At 37.5% G+C, this 17,639-nt stretch overlaps 2 protein-coding genes and 1 pseudogene across 3 annotated transcripts in view; 1 reads left to right on the forward strand and 2 right to left on the reverse strand.

Moving 5' to 3' along the window:
* The first annotated feature begins 239 nt into the window (after positions 1–239).
* On the forward strand, positions 240–6,930 carry LOC145493150 (uncharacterized). The gene is made up of 2 exons (XM_081472548.1): positions 240–668; positions 3,630–6,930. The coding sequence occupies exon 2, from the start codon at positions 3,660–3,662 to the stop codon at positions 6,927–6,929; it is 3,270 nt and encodes a 1,089-aa protein (XP_081328674.1). The 5' UTR covers positions 240–668; positions 3,630–3,659; the 3' UTR covers position 6,930.
* A 53-nt stretch (positions 6,931–6,983) lies between these two features.
* The window catches only part of LOC145493166 (ferroptosis suppressor protein 1-like), a 45,849-nt gene continuing 35,193 nt past the window's right edge, over positions 6,984–17,639 (reverse strand). The window contains exon 7 of the mRNA XM_081472570.1: positions 6,984–7,035. The gene's annotated coding sequence lies outside the window, so the exon portion shown is untranslated. The remainder of the gene's footprint in view (positions 7,036–17,639) is intronic.
* LOC145493168 (ferroptosis suppressor protein 1-like) lies at positions 9,758–17,415 on the reverse strand (annotated as a pseudogene). Its single transcript, XR_014050099.1, has 5 exons — positions 17,052–17,415; positions 16,439–16,503; positions 14,082–14,312; positions 13,153–13,423; positions 9,758–10,017 (listed from the first exon to the last, which is right to left on the reverse strand). The product of XR_014050099.1 is annotated as a ferroptosis suppressor protein 1-like (transcript).

Genomic DNA, 17,639 nt, shown 5'->3' on the forward strand with positions numbered 1-17,639 from the left:
CACGAACAAAAAGGTTCGTTTCTGCTTGACCTGATTATTTGCGGCTTACTGCGTAACTAAGAAAACATTTCATAACACTTAGTTGTCAAGACAATTCTCTGAGCTAATTTTATCACAGCCTATCATTTCATACATCACTGGCGTCATCAATGCTTCTTATCATTTCAATCGTTATGAAGTCGCGCTACAGTAATTACGTAAACATTAGACAAGTTATGTTGATTGTCTGTTATGGTTTTAAAAGGAGCAGTGCGGTTATTAGTTCAACAAAATTAACTGCACTTTGGCTAATTCTAAAGAACGTTGTTGTCTTCGTTTGTTTTATATTGTTGTGATATGAACGGAGTTCTTTAATTGATGTTTTCCACGAAACCAGGAGGGCATCATGAAACCGAAAGTGTACAGACAAGAGCCACGCCTCACGGACAAAAAAGGTTCGTTTCTGCTTGACCTGATTATTTGCGGCTTACTGCGTAACTAAGAAAACATTTCATAACACTTAGTTGCCAAGAAAATTCTCTAAGCTAACGTCATCAGCCCATATATATACACCCGTCGGCTCAATTTCCTTCAGATTGTACTTTTCACAAGAAAGCACCCGAACTCGAACTCCTCCTGAACAACCCGATGTATTGCTGTCTGCTGTTCTTAGACTTCTGTGATTGAAGGTTAGTTTCTTTGTATTCTTAAACGTAAAGGTTTAACCTGAGTATGTGCGCCTTTTTTGTGATGAATAACGTAACGACAACACTAGTTGTGGCTTCGAGGTAATGTTAGAAAAGTTAGCTAGACTTAATTTCAGCCCTCTTCTCAAGCCGCAAACTCGACTCGACTCGACTCACTTTTCGTGAAATCATCTTAATTCTGTTGGCTCATACATAAGAAGAAGCCGAAAGATCTTGATATGTAGTCTAACGACTTCTGTATTAATTCGGTGATCACCAGCAGAGGAAACTGAACATGAAGACAGACCAATTCTTAAACAGCTCGTTATTTGTTGATTATCAGTTTCTCCTTTACCCCCAATCATTTACCGTTATATTTGTTACTTCGCATCAACATCAGTGTAATTGACATTTTTGGCCAGAGAAAAAGCTATTTCACAAAATTGATTCTTTTTCCCACCAAGTGACACTGGAGGCATGATTCCATCACTGCAACAACTTTCCATGATTTGATTTTAGTCGAATGACAGAAACGTGAAGGAGTGCTCTGCTTCTTCGGTATGTGCGGAAAACTACTGCAAAACTACGTAGGTCGATTCATACTGAGTGTTAATGATTATGATTAATCTGCCTTGATTCATAAGCAGTTGATACTGGAAAAGATAACGGTTTAGTGAAAATATAATTGCAGTTTTATGTATGAATAACAATATATTAGGCCTTAGTTTTGGTCTTGTCTCTGTAACACATGAACTGAGTTACTCTTTGCCACACAAACAGACACAACCGTAAAGTTCTTGGGAGTTGGCAAAATGCTTCATTTTAAAACCAATATAGGTAACATAGACGCCCCCAATCTAATGAATACAAAGGTAATATAGGATGCCTAATTAAATCGTCAGTTACAGTTGCAAAATAGTGGCTGATGAAGTACTGATATTAAAACACTGGATTATCAATATTTCTTTCTTAAGTTTCTTTCTAGCTTACACTTGAAGAAAGACGTATTTTCAAACTCCAGCGTGAACTCCATCCATTTTCATGTCTGATAAATCTTTCCAAGCAACAATTTAGATTTTTTTTAAACCTTTTTAAATGAACTATTTTTCCTCGTCAGAGATTAATTCATATCTTAATAAGTAAACAGAATGAGAGTGTCATTGCTGTCCCGTTTATGTCCGTAATTCTGGGAGGGTTTTTTAACAATATTGTTAACTATTTCTTCTCCATGTGTTCCTGTCTCAAATATCAGTAGCCAAAGTTATCGAAAAACGATATCATCTACGCATCGAAAAACGTTCGCCCGATTCGTTTTTATGGCAGTGTATTATTATCACGGTCTATAGACCTCAGCGGTCAGGTTTAGTGGCTTTGCTTTGTTTTACACCACAGGTAAAAAATGATTAAATGCCAGTTTAATTCTTGACAACTTGTTCCTGTTTAATTGCGGCTCTCTTTGAGAACGTTCGAGAAACTTCTAATTGCCAATGAGACAGCAAATAACAAACCATTCATTAGTTGACATTAAGGACCTTTTTACACCCCTCGACTCAGGCGGTCCTTCGTGCACTCTAACTCCTTTCTCATTGTGAATTTCTCAGTCACTGCATAGCTGCTGTCGCCGTTTCTTTGATATCTGATAATTCAAGTTTGTTTTTTTTCTGCGTTAAACGTTAAGAGTAATCTTGATAGAGTTTTAGTATAGGGATTTCCAGCTATTTCTTGCTTAGGAAGCGTTGCGGTTTAGGAACGTGAACAATTAAATGTGTTTGTTGCCTCAAGAAGTTTTCTGATGCAAGCAACGCCAGTTGTGTTATCGATGAGTTCTTTTGTCTATTGCATTCTTGTTTCCGCATTGCTCAGAACGCAATTTTCTACGAAAAGAGGAAAGCTGCAACAAGATTTATTATCCGTTTTTGAGTTCTTTCAACAACCGAGTTGCAAAACCCTCTTTAACTTTTTAAGTTAGAAATTTTAAGAATACATTCTTTCGAGTCGAGCAAAAGAACCGTTGCGACGTCTTCTGAATTGTGCAGTCAAAAGCCGAGGGGCACATTATTTCTGTTTGCTCACAAACGCAACTTCTCTAGGAATAGAAGGAACTGTTGTGAGCTTTGCACTGAAGATCACTTTCGAACACTTCTAAAGAACTGAGTTTCAAACCCATCTGTCGCTCTAAAAACTTTAGTATTTTTTAGTACGAGTCAAGCAACATATTGGTAGAAGCCGAAAGATCTTGATATGTAATCTAACGACTTCTGTATATGTTAATTCACTGATCACGAGCCGATGAACTGTACATGAAGAAACACCTATTCATAAACACATAGCTTGAAGAAGAACATGAAGAAAGACGTGTTTTCAAATTTGTTTTAAGATTTTTACCTCGCGCTAGCTAGCACTCATGCGTAAACTCCATCCATTTTCATGACTGATAAATATTGAAACTGTCTTTTCAAGCAACAATTTAGATTTCTTTGGTACCTTACTTAACTTAAATAATTTTCCTCGTCAGAGATTAATGCATCTTTTAATAATTTATTGCCCGGAATGAGTGTGTATTTGCTGACCCATTTACCTTTGTATTTCTAGAGGGATTTATTATAACATTGTATAACTATTTCTTCTGCATGTGTTCCTGTCTCAAATCTCAGTAGCAAAAACTATCGAAAAATAACATCCATTTATTGAAAACTTTTGCCGCACCATGCAGTCTTTTTTTTTTTTTTTTTTGCTGCAGTGCCGGTATTATTACGCGTAGTCCTCAAATTCATTTCTTGACAACTTGTTTCTGTTTTGTTTTTAGCTTCCTTCGAGAGCATTCGAGAAACTTGTAATGCTTAGCAGACAGAAAATAATGTCCATTGTTTAGTTGAATCGGGCTCTGTAGCCAATACTTGCGTGCCTATGTTCAATCTACATGTATTTCCACGCCTCATTCTAATCAATGTTACTTTTCAACAGATCACGTGAGCGAGAAACTTCACACACAAAATGGAATCGCTGAAGGAATTGCTGAAGCCTAAAACCTTCAACAGGATCAGTTACGTAGCAGTTATTTGTTGGATCCTATTTGGAGTAATCCTGCTCGGCATCTTTGCAGAAATGGAGAACAGTGAGTCCAGGTTTGATTTCCGCTGTGCTGCGAAAAGTGAAAAGATAGACCTCGTTCGAGGACAGTGTTTTGAACAGTACGAGAAACAATACAACAAATCTGGTGTTCCTGTTTACGCCTTTGTGATTTTGAATTTTTCTCTCATTGGAATTGTTGGAGTGATTTACTCTCAAGGCGTTAAGTCAAGAGTGGATCAGCTGCTGGCAGCTAATCGCGAAAGAGATGCCGAAAGACAGAACAACGACAACCCATCTGAGCGAAAACGCAGGTTGTTTGTGGCGTATCTTTGTCAACTTGCCACCAGATTTGCTATGGGAATTGTTTTTATAGTCCTACAGACTCAAGTTCTTTATCCTGCCAATTTCCCCTCCGACTTTCTTTGCCAAATAGCAGGAGGCAGTCACGCGGCGAATGGGTCATCAACCAGCAACATTCAGAACAGCACCATGTACGAGTGTCACAATCAACGAGCAACGAGGAAAACCTTCTGGATTCATGCTGTCACTTTCGTAAATGGAGCTCTTGCGCTTAGTATACTGATTGAGATCATCTGCATCTTGTCACGAGCAAGAAAGGGAAAGAAATTCCTGGAAGATTCGCAGTTTCTGGCAGATCATCTCCCCCCTCGAGAAGAACAAGACTCTCGAGAATCTGTAGATCAGGAACTACAACAACAGGAAGATTCTCGAGAATCTGAAGATCAGGAACTACAACAAGAAGACTCTCAAACATCTGAAGATGAGGAGCCACAGCAATTACCGTCAAAAATATCCACATTGATGGACAGCCTGAAGGAAAGTATCAGACACTTCACGGAGAGACCTACAGATCTTGAGGCCCTGTTTAAAAAAGATCACGGTGATCCAACACGTAATGAAGATCTGAAGATTGATAGTATTTATACTAATTTGGTTCTCATTACAAACACGGCACAATATGATTTCTCCGGCGACAGAGAGCGACAGCTTAACGTCTACCCAAGACCAAAAGGAAATTCTCTACCGAAAACACGAGGAGATGTTGTTGATGTCAAAAACGAAAAAGTCCTCATTGTTGGCCGTCCCGGCATCGGCAAAACATTGTTCTGTACAAAATTTTTACGTGAATGGGCATCTAACCAGCGCCTGTTCAATGCTAAACTGCACTTTGACTTTGCTCTCCTCCTGAAATTCAGGAAATTTAACTCCGTAGAACAACTCAGCCTTCGTGAACTGCTTTCAGCAGAATTGTCACCGCCAGAATATCTCAATGATGAAGTTTTGAGTTACATTCTTGAAAATCCCGGCAAACTACTTATCCTGTTTGACGGCTTGGACGAGTCTGCATATATTTCAAGTTTCCGCGATAACCAGCCCGTTAGCATGAGTGAGGAACAACGAATGCCTCTCTCTGCCCTCCTTTACAACATAGTGAAAGGACATCTTCTCCGCGGAGCCACTGTTTTAACAACTACAAGACCCACTGCCGTTTCAGACGTAAAACATTTTCCTTTCCGCAGAACATTTGAAATTCTTGGCTTCGCATCCGAACAAGTTGAAGAATACGTTAACAACTTTACGAAAAATGCAGCGGAGAATGACACAGGAAAAAAAATATGGCAGCACATCAGCACTAATATGAACATTTTCACGTTATGCTATATCCCTGTCAACCTCTTCATTGTTTGTTCATGCTTGCTGGAAGTTCTAAATTACAAAACTCTTTCAACTGGTCTTCCAGAAAAGCTGACACGCATTTACCAGATAGCAACAAAACTGTTTTTCTTCAGACACAATGAGCCGTATCGTGACAAACGCCTCCATCGGGAAGACATTGAATCAAAAGATTGGCCTCCTGAATTCAAGCCACTGTCGAAAATTGCTTTCGATGGCATAAGAGAGAGAAAACTTGTCTTTGGTGCAAACGAAGTCAGCAAGGATGTAGTTCAAAGTGCGCTCTTTCATCGCCTACCAGATCTTCAGACTGACTCATTCAAATACGAAGCTCAATTCTGTTTCCTTCATTTAACCATACAGGAATTCCTCGCAGCAAAGCATGTTGTTGATACCATGAAAGAAGCAGAATTAAGAAGATTCGTTGCTGACCACATCAATAAAGGTGAATGGCAAATGGTAATGCAGTTCGTGGCTGGTCTGCTTGGTGATGGAGATAAGCCATCTATCGACATATTTACCGAGCTTCTTCCCAAGACAACAGACGAGAAAGATGAAAGCGAGCTGATGCGAGACGATTCAGGGGAGCGACGCACAGTTACCTGTTGGCCGACTTACCACGAAAAACATTTAGCGGTGACATTAATGAAGTGCATATATGAAAACAATGAATCAGGTTCAGTTGTTCAAAGTAAATTAGAAGAGATTGGCTTCAATGCTGTAAATTTTAGTTTTTTTCGCCTCGCACCTGCTGACTGTACAGCAGTGGTTCATGTTCTTAAAACCTGTCAACAAATTTCGCTCATAAATTTGTCCTATAGTAACATTGGCTCGTTGGGTTGTGTAGAGATTGTAAAGTTGTTTGACAATAGGCATTGTAAATTAAGCGGCTTAAACCTCAGGCACACTAACATAACAGATGAAGGTGTAAAGCAGTTGAGTAATGCTCTTGTAAATAATAATTGTCAATTAAGCAGCTTAAACCTCAAGGACAATAACATAACAGATGAAGGTGTAAAGCAGTTGAGTAATGCTCTTGTAAATAATAATTGTCAATTAAGCAGCTTAAACCTCTGGCAGAATAACATAACAGATGAAGGTGTAAAGCAGCTGAGTAATGCTCTTGTAAATAATAATTGTCAATTAAGCAGCTTAAACCTCAGGGACAATAACATAACAGATGAAGGTGTAAAGCAGCTGAGTAATGCTCTTGTAAATAATAATTGTAAATTAAGCAGCTTAAACCTCGGGCAAAATAACATAACAGATGAAGGTGTAAAGCAGTTGAGTAATGCTCTTGTAAATAATAATTGTAAATTAAGCAGCTTAAACCTCGTGGCAAATAACATAACAGCTGAAGGTGTAAAGCAGTTGAGTAATGTTCTTGTAAATAACAGTAAATTACGCAGCTTAAACGTCGTTTTCAATAGTAGAATAACAGGTGAAGCTAGACAGCAAATTAAACAGGCTAATCCCAACTGCAAGGTCTTCATTTAAATTGTTTAGAAATGATTGCCATTGTCTTTCAACAAACTTAATCGACTGGCTTAAGCGAACTGCTAGGATTGTTGTTGTGTAGCGACTGCAGAAGGCAAAAAACAGACTCCGTAAAAAACAGCTTTAGCTTTAAAACATGTAAAACACTTTTTCATCGCAGTGACTCAGGATACGAATCATCATAAATGACTATATTCCAAACTCAAATGAAGTGAAGATGCCTGTGGTAAGATGCAGTTTGTTTATAAGCTTAAATTGTGCTATAATTTGATATTCTTACACATCTTCAGGGAGCATCTTGCGTACGCGAGATGTGACTTTACGGAGTTTTTGAAAAATAACGAAAAGAATTCATGTAACTCAGCTTGAAAACAACACAAATGTTTCAGGCTAAACACTTTAATGAGCAGCTGTTTATATTCAAGGTAAAATATACACATGAAGAAACGTGAACTTAAGCTTAAAACAAAATGGTGTCTTAGCTGTTTTCTCGACGGTTTTTTACGAATCCACTTCTTGAGTTTGAATCTGCTTCAGTTCAGCTTCATACATCATGTTGAAAAGAAAATCAACTCAGAGGACCTCAAGTAGACACAGCTTCTTTAACTTTTGAACATTCTTTTCAACAGCATCGCATAAGCAAGCTGAAAGAGGGAAGATAAATTTACCGACCTTGCCCAAAGGCGGGAAACTCGTAAACTGAATGAAAAACAACAGGTGGCGACACTTTGACCGAGATTAGGATCGAAATTAACCAATCAAAAGATTGCTGTGTTTCCTGAGAGGTCCTCCTCGTGAGTTGAAAAACAAACGACGTGCTTAAAAACACAAAATGGCTCGACCATCGAAAATCAGGGGAAGGGATAAATTCGGTGAATCTATAAATGAATGTTTTACTTCTTAGAAGTAAATCTAATTATGATGCAGTTTGCTTGCAACGGTATAAAGTAGACATTTTTGTAGATTACTTTTCCTGACACTTGTCGTTCCTTTATTTCTAATGGTCCAGCCTTTTATTAAGATAGTGCAGCTTAGTTCATAATTTAAAGCCAATCTCTTTGTATTAAGATTTTTTTTAGATGTACTTGATGTGAGGATCAACTGAATTTGAGACAAATGTAAAAAGATTACTCTTTAATTATTAATATTAGATAAGGGAACAGATTGTCTGACCAATGAACTCAGGTCAGTGGATTAAACTCTGATTTACTGACTTAAACACAGGAGGAGTGAGAGCCGGTGGGGCAAAGCTGTCCCTTCATAGCCTCTCTAACTATTTTGATAAAAAAGTCTTAACACATGATGTTCTCTTAATGCTAGCTGATTTGCTTCACATTGCCAAAATAATGTTCTAGATGGACAAGTACATGTAAGTCTTCTTGAATCAATATACTTGTAAATATTATATATTTTAGCTGTATCGTTACACCACTGAAGAATGATGAACTTTCAGTAACAAAGTGAACTTTTTGTTTCTCAAAGTAACTAGATGAGGTTAAGCTACATGCAGTATTATCTAACAACAATGTAAATAAGTGGAGCTAAGCTCCTGATTTGTCCTATTCAAAATAAATGTTTGTGAGTTGAAAAGTTTGGTGTCGTGGTCAATTAACAAATCTATCACATTTTTTTTATGGGCTTATCCCTTTTTGCAGTGCTGTAAATGTTCAAAACTCAAGTGGAACCACAAGCCACAGAAGATAGGCAAGTTGTTTTACTGCTAAGCTTTGAACATTTTTTATCAATTCTATGGTCTGAGAGTGTAGACCACAGAAATAGATGGGCATTTGGAATTAAAAGACCTACATTTTGAAGGCAAATATGAGGGATTACACACATGGGCAAAAGTTTTATTGCAATGACTTTTTCTGCTTGAAGTTGCGCCGTGCATAATCCGTAGTCGACACTGACTGATGGAGACCAATTATGAGTAAAGTCACAATGTTTTTGAAGAAGAGCACAGTCACATCCTGGGGGTGGGGGACGGGGGTATTCCCAGAAAGTTGGGTGGGGGGGTGCAGTCCGCTTCTCAAAACCCTTACCCTATTTATGACCAAAATCTGCAATATTCCTACCCTATTTATGACCTGACCAAATATTCAATACCCTATTTATGACCTAGCCATTTAATTAAAACCCTGTTTCAGACCTGCGTTACAATAAGGTCCCTAGTTCAGACCAATGTTAAATTACTATAAACATAATTTGTGCAGGGCTCTTGCTAATTTGATTATGATGAAAAAGTGGCTTTCTTAAAAACATACCCATATCAAGGCTAGAGTGCAAAAACCATACCCTATTTATGAACAAAATGGCCAAAATAGGCTAAAATCCATACCCTATTTATAACCAAAATGGCTGAAAAACCATTCCCTCTCGGGCCACACATACCTACATAGCTCATAAAAGGGAGTACCCCCCCCAAAACCGGGAGTTCAATGAAGTCACTTAATTAGATGTCCTTTTATGTGTCTGACTAGTTTAAAACACGTTTAAAGCCAAATAAAATAAATAGGTTGACTTAAATAAATAATTGAAATTCATTTACAAGTACTTAGAGCAGTAAAATCAAAGTTCCAGTTGAATCCACTATTTACATGTTGAACTGATGTGACTGAAAGAAAGTAAATCAGTCTAAAAAAGCAATCCTACAGTCATTTCCTCTTGAGCTTATCCTAAAGTGGTCTGACAATTAATATTGAAAGTGCTGACAGTCTATGTATGATTTGCACAAGACACTGTTACTCATTCCAGGAGAGTAATGATGAAACGCAAGTTGTGTTCAACAGAAAAACAGTTGTTTGTACTGTCAGAAGCCACTGACTACTGACAAATTCTAATGTTTTTTTTCAAGTTCAAGCCATTCAATTGGATGGCACTTTCTGTTTCATCAGTTTCCAGTATCTTGAAGTCAACATATCTTTTCCCTTGATGGTTTTGGTTAAGAAACTACCAGCCACCATTCCATTTGGCAATTGTGACGCTCCACCATTTCTTCCAAGAGGAATCACCATGGCCATATTACCTGGCTTGTATCCTTTAAGACTTTTGTTTTCATTTAGTCTTTTGATATTTTCTGCAAATACATCTGTGGAAAAAGCACAAAAGTGATGCTCATCAGAATTTGTTTATTTATTTACACATATATCATTGTTTCCCCCAAAGGCACATAGGGGCTTATCAAGGGGAATAACACAGGTACAATATAACAATATTATTTTTCCTTTATTTATCAAGGCGGATTATACATGTACAACATAACTGCAATTTTTACTTTATTTATTCAGGCTCACACAAAAAAAAACACACAAACAACACCCAGAAACTGCACTGAAAAGAACGAGTTGCATATTATTTCAACTATCAAACAGTGGCCACCAAAAAGCGATTAGTATTAATTATAAAACTTTGTACTTCTCAAAAAGAAACCACAGTTGACATCAAACAAGTTAGAGCCAGTTTTTTGTAGCCTGACAGAAACAGCAAGCTGAGGCTTCTCAAAACAATATTTAAGAAACAGAAAACATGTTCTGTGTTTCTATCAAGATTTAGTATAAATCTACTAGTGTTCTATCACAAATGCTGTTCTCTGATTGGTTATGCTATTCATGTTCTATTCTTTTGTAGATAGTTAGTGACCTAGCAGGGTGTGCTGGGGGCCACTTCTTTGTGCTTTCAAAGTGTCTTTGAAGAAGATTTAGATTAAATTTTTGAACGACTAGTAGATTTATACTATAACAATTAGATTATTTGCTCTTGATTTCTATGCGTGATACTTGACTCGGGCTGTGCTCTCATCAACTATCAAATACGAGCGGAAGTTTCAGAGAACCAGAAATTTTGTGGGAACAAGAGCTGAGGCACAAGTGTTTTTACAGCTCTTGATTTCTATGTGTGATAGAAATCTTGAGCTCATAATCTAATTGTGAAATAGAAACACGAGTGGTTTCACTTTGAGTGAACAAGAAAAGTTGTGGGAACACGAGCCCACAGGTGAGCGTTTCTACAACTTTTTCACGTTGTACAGAAAATTCCATGAGTGGTCAACAAATGTAAATTCCACAAATGTAAATTCTCTCTGCTTGAGCCATCATTATGTCAATAGCTTGTGGTAGTTCTGTGTTTCTATCAAGTTTTGGTATAAATCTACTAGTGTTCTATCGCGAATGCCATTCTCTGATTGGCCACCCTACTCACCATCTATTCTGTGATAGACAGTGAGTAACGCAGGGCTCAAAAAATATTTGAATTCCAGCTTGCCCCATGGGCAAGTAACTCTCAAATACTGCTTGCCCAGGGCACTTCCTCACTTGCCCAAGTTTTCAAAGTCCTTAATAATTCATGAAACCAGAAATGGAAGTTATTCACTGGCATGTTCGAATGTAATAACTTGTCTGACTTGCTTGTAATCTTCTTAGTTTTGATCTGTTTCATTTACCATTTCCTGAATTGTGGGTATCTTAAAAAAAACCTTGAATCAATGTTTTCAATCTGTGGAACTGGGTTGTGTGCCACTCCTTGAACATTAAACTGCATCTCGCCTAACTCCAAAAAAATCATTTTGTAGGGAAGCGCATAAAATTAAAAACAAGTAGTAAAAAAAAAATAATTTGTTCCCCCTCTTCAGTTCTGAAACAGGCACCGTGCTGATTTTGTAAAGCTGGCAAGTGCGTATGTTTTTTCTTTTAGGTGGTTGATAAATACATAGTTTCAGTTGAGTGAAAATGTCTGCGTTTGAATGAAAAACTATTTTTGGTAAAATTTTGTGATGACTGCTAATCAATTTTTTTTTAATAGTCGATGGCAGTGCCTTAAGTAAGCTTATATTTCTGTTAGAAAACTTGTATCTTTTGCGAAAGATCGCGAGGGAGATTTTTGGTTGCTGGTGAGGGATTCGTTTTGCAGTAGAAATATACGGCTTCTTCTCAGGTACAGCTTCTACAGCGGTCAGTGATACAACTATGTCAAGTTTGTTCTTTTACTGTGAAACTGGTAAATGCTCACAAAAAAAAACGGCAAAATACTGCTGAAATTTTAAGAAATAAACAGAGCATTTTCGTGCTGGTCACAGTTACTTTTAGCCGTGGAAAGAACTTTGATCAGGGCAGATTTTGATCATATGCTAGGTAACCACGTCTGAACTGTGAACATGTGCCATGCAATAACCAAAACAATGCTATGACTTGTAATTTTTGTCAAGACCCATCTAAACACTTTCCATGTGCCAAAAATTTAGTCGTTACAAAGTCGTTATCAAACATTTACTGGTAGTTGGTGGACGGCTTGCCTGGGTTCTTGCCCATGGGGCAAGTGAGGAGGGAAAGTTACTTGCCCGAGAGAAAATTGTACTTGTCCTGGATAAGCGGACAGGGTTTTTTTCTGAGCCCTGTAACGTAGCAGTGTGCCCTTGTTAACAAAATAGCGGCCACTTCTTGGTGTTTTTGAAGTGTATGTGAAGAGGATTTTGATAAAGTTTTGAATGACTAGTTGATTTATACTAAAACAATTAGATTATTCACTCTCAATTTCTATGTGTGATAGCTGCCTCGGGCTGTCCCCTTGTCAACTATTGTGTAATAGAAACCTCGAGCTCATAATCTAATTGTTTAATAGAAACACAAACTTAAACCAATCAGTATGCATATTTTCTTTGAGCTCTTTTCTAACGGTCAATAAAGAATGCAGATTTAGCATTGAAGTTTTTTTTCAGATTATGATAGTGAATAAGCCATTGAAATAAAATCAAACTGCTCTGGCAAATTTTGAGCCAAATACCACCAAACATACATTTCTATAAAGTCAACTTCTAACTGGGAGGTTAGAGCGCCAGACTTGAAATCTCCATCCGACCACAAGTTGGTGTTGGTATGGTAGTCCTGAGCTCAAATCCTTGGAGTAGTTAAATTGGATTTTTAGCCAAGTTATGTTCAGTTACATTATTTTTACCAGTGTTTGTTTCCAGTGGCCAAGTTATAGATATTTGTTTTATTAATAAAAATTGCAAATTAAGCTCTTCAAAACATTATTTTGTGACATATCAATGAGCTCAGGATGTTTTAAAGGTTCAAATTGAAAAAAATTATAGACTTTTAGTTTTGTAAACATTACAGAGAATTCAGTTGTAAACATAAATCACAAACTGCACTTCCATTTAACCTACTTTTCACTTTCTTGCTCCCTTTTTATAAAACCATTGTGTCATCACTAAGCAGAATTAACTCACCCGCCTGCATCCCAGCAATGTAAGCCAATTTTAACACAAGAGTATTGTTGCAGTCCCCAATGGCAAATACATCTTTTATTTCTTCTACTTGTAAGTGTCGGTCAACTTTTAGACTTCCATTCTTTTCCATCTTGTCTGAGAGCTTGGATTGATAAGCAATAGAGTTGACCTTCAGACCTGTACAGCGGAACACCATGTCTGTTTCAACACTAGTCCCTTGGTCTGTAGTCAGTGTCACTGGCCCAGTGATCCACGGCTTTTCTGAATCAAACTGGCAACAAAATACAGAACAATTTTACGAGGAACTATTGATGAAAGGCGTTTTCCTCCTTTTAATCTCGACTTCTGGCAATATCTGCTTTTGTTTTGAAATGAAAAAAGTACAGGCAGATCCAGGGAGAGGGCGAAGGAAGTTTTCACCCACCCCACCGCACAGAGAACCTGTTTGTGCAGGAGCACACCTCAGAAACCTCTTGGCCATGTTTGAGGCTTACACCTCAGACCTCATTCTTACAGCACTTTCTAACAGAGATCCTGGATCCATTTCTAGTATACAGGTCCAATCACAGGGTTCAGCAGAGTCAGATGATAATTCACTGGCACCAGCAATAAACTCTGTTTTCTCTGATATGATGTGATTAAGAGTATCTCCATAATCCTATTATAAAGTGTTCAGAAATTACTAAGTTGCTAAACTCTGGGTGCAGCTTATCTGTGAGTGCAGCTTATTGATTGGCATTTACAGTATACAGGTTATATCAGAAACTTTGATCTGATTTGTTAATGACTGAATCTACAGCACATGTAAGTTCATAAAATGCTACACAAATTTTTATAGCCATTTATGCCAAGAGTACCAACAACATCATTATTCTGAATGTAATGTCCACTTGGTTTGTTAATATATATTTTCTTTACACTGTACTTACATCCGAGTCATCCAAGTCAACTCATTCTCCAAGAACTGTCTCAACCTTAAGGGCCTTTAGTCCATCATATATCTTTTTAATTAATTTCTGTGACAATCTGTCATCCAAGATTTGTTCCCTGTTGTGCATCAGGGTGACTTTTTTGTTTGGGTAATCAGGGGCTAGTTCACCAACCAACTCCACCCCTACAGCACTGCCACCAATGACAACGATTCTGTTACTTTTCGCCACCTGAAATAAAAAAAAAATCATATTAAACCTTGATACATTGCACCTGCAGTGATGTGTCTTAATACTTCACCAAATTAACCATTTAATCTCCCCTAGTCTTTCATAAAGCAGAGTAAGATAATCACTACACAGGACTAGGTATCACAGGTACCCTGTGAAACATCAAAGAGCTCGGGTATGATAGACCAGGCCTAATGGAAATTTTATTGTGGTAGGTTTAGAGGAATTTAAAAAAGAGATCAAATACTTGGCAGAATGACTTTACTCAACCACAACAGGGTTGGGTCGATACAGTTGACGTTTCTCAATGGAACTTGAACACTTTTTTAACCATTTCAAAATAGTCCTTACGCAAGCTACAATCATGCGACATAATCGCAGAAATGCTTTTTCAACTGTTTGAACAGGGTTTGAGCCCAGGCCAAAACGTTGATCAAGCAAACCAAGTGAAAACAGTTTTTCTCGATAAAAGAGTCATGAAATCAACCAACCAGAAATGGTAGATCCCAATAGATTACAACCTTAGTTTTTAACATTATTTATCATGCTTGTGGGAAAATTTGAAGAAGGGGGTCTAATTAAAACAACTGTCTGACTACAACATCTTGCTCAAAGGATAAGTTGGAAAAATAATTGTTTGCACTCTTTCAACTTAATTGAAGGACTACGATTAAATGCCCAAAAAGGCCAAGTTTGAGATCCACAACATCCAAGAGTAATGAAAAGTTCATGGTTGTAAAAATGTTTCAACATTCGATAGAAAAATTCATAATAATATTTCAAAGTTTCTTAACATTCATTTCATTTCACACCATAAAATCTCACAATAGGGGCGACAGGTCTAGGGGTCCAAAGCTTGGCTATCTTCTGTTGCCAATTTTATCATGCCATAATTTCCATTTCTATTACTCAGGTTAAAGCCTATTACAAAGTGGAGTTCCAGAAAAGAAATGCCTAAAACTTAATAGGGATTTCCAAAGGGGTGGGGTGGGGAGGTTCTTATAGAAAATCTCCCATGGGAGGAGGTATGGATATTTTCTTGAACTACACAATATTTACGAAATAGAAAACATGACAATTATTGTTCCATGTTTCTATCAAGTTATAGAAACATGAGTGAAAGTTTGGGAGAACAAGAAATGCTGTGGGAACACGAGCCAACCTGTGAGTGTTTCCACAGCTTTTTCGTGCTCTCCCAAACTTCCATTCTTGTTTCTATAACTCGGTAGAAACACAGAGAACATGTTTTCTATTTCTTTAAGAAAAAATCCACAATGAAAAAAAGAAAAACAAGTTGTTTTCTTTGAAAATCAAAATGAAATTCTCTTTGCTCATGCCATCATTACGTCAACAACTTGTGCTAGTTCTGTGTTTCTATCGAATTTTACACCAGTCAGTGTGCATATTTTCTTTAAGCTATTTTCTATATATAATTTATATAAACATAATCAGAAGTATGTCACATGATCATGCACGGACATGTTTTAAGTTGATCAAAGAACTTTCAGTGAGATGGCCCTTTCAGACCCATTACATTTACTTGTACCATAAGCACTTTTTAAAGTGTATGTACATGTACCAATACAGAGTATAAAGTCTCTATTTCCATAGTCCTGTAGTTAAAATCACTCTGCATTTGAGCCTACTGTAGTACCCCATCAGACAATGTTTACATGTATCTCTGATACCACAAGGGTGCATGTACATTTATTTCTGCTGTACCCCGCATGTAGGTGGGGAGCTGATCCATCATAGGGTCCCCCCCCCCCCACCCCACCCCACTGGCAATTCATTGCTGGTATCTATTTACATTCTAAAACTGAGTGAAGAAAGTCTAAGATCTTAAAAGGTCTCTTGCTTGAGAACAAACACAACTTTACTTAGACCCCAACCAGGGGTTGAACATAGATGGCTGGATTACAAGTCCAGCTGAAAAGCTCTCATACATGTACAGTAGTTACCAATTGGCCACTGCATCTCTCTTGACAACATTAAAAAGAGATTCAGAAAATGCTGCATACATGTATACTGTGATGCACTGCTGATATGAGCAAAACAAAGCGGTGGTTGGGCTTCCGCTGTAGTTACACATAGCTATCATTATTATGAATAATGATTATCTTTACCTGGTCAGCACATTCACTATACAGTTTTTCAGCATCTCTCATGCTTGTTCCTAGAGGTACTTTACCTACAAAGGAAATCACGGAATAATGATAAGTACAGGGCGCAAAAACATTCAGTATTTGCAATTATATCATAATTGCCACAAACATCACTTTTCAAAATTCCCTGCCTTTACCCTGATAAAATTACATGTAATATTTCCCTGACCAAATAAATACAAAATGTCAGATCTAGTAAGGGCTTCTGGCCTTAACTTACATGTACAACTGTCCTTTCCACTCATTTGTAAAGACTGATAAGTTTGCAACAGATTTTCGTTTTTCATTAGATAAAAATATAGTTGAGATCACGGTGACCCCAAATGTTTCTTCCAGCCTTCAACAGTATTAAATCAGCCACGCTATATTATTTCCATTTTCCCTGACTTTTCTTCAAAATGTCTATTTTCCCTGACTCAAAATGACTTATTTCCTGACTTTTCCCTGACCTCAAGAACAATTAATTTCTTTTTTCCCTGGCCATTTCCTGACCTGTGACAACACTGAATATACACTACACAGTTTATTCCTTTAAAAGATCAATCAACCTCAATTTATCTACAATGTAGCTTACCTGGAAATGGTACGGATGAACCACAAGCAAACACAAGATAGTCATAGCTGATTTCTTCACTACCAGCAAGTGTCACCGTCTTTCTCGAAATATTGCAACTCACCACTCGATCCTTCACAAATGAACCATGCTTGAGCGTCTCCTGATAAGGAATAGAGTCTTTTTGATAAATGCCGGCTCAACAATAGCACGCAGAGCTCCCACATTGTGATGGAAAACACCCTTAGCAAGGGTTGATGAGAATGACTTTGCAGTAGCTGTCAAGTACAACAAGTTGGATGCCACCATAACCGCCACCTACTATCACTACTTGACAGGCATGCTTAGGAGTGGACGATGATGAGGAAGAAGATAAATTCCCCATAATGTATCACATGAGCATGTAATAACCAATCTATCTCATGTGTACAACCTGAAAAATATATCTTATTGTTACGCTGTACTCTCTGATATTAAGGTATTGCAAAATGATCCTTCTGCAAAATTTTGTTTTCCACATTATTACTGATGTACATCATATTGAACCCATATTTAAGAGAAAATTAACCTTTTAGCAAGGTTAAATTACAATATTAAGTTCCTTCAAAT

Source organism: Orbicella franksi, chromosome 7 (assembly GCF_964199315.1).
Source record: "Orbicella franksi chromosome 7, jaOrbFran1.1, whole genome shotgun sequence".
NCBI classification, from domain to species: domain Eukaryota; kingdom Metazoa; phylum Cnidaria; class Anthozoa; order Scleractinia; family Merulinidae; genus Orbicella; species Orbicella franksi.

Excerpts from the sequence above, each read along its gene's own strand:
- LOC145493150 (XM_081472548.1), top strand. The coding sequence starts at position 3,660 with ATGGAATCGCTGAAGGAATTGCTGAAGCCTAAAACCTTCAACAGGATC.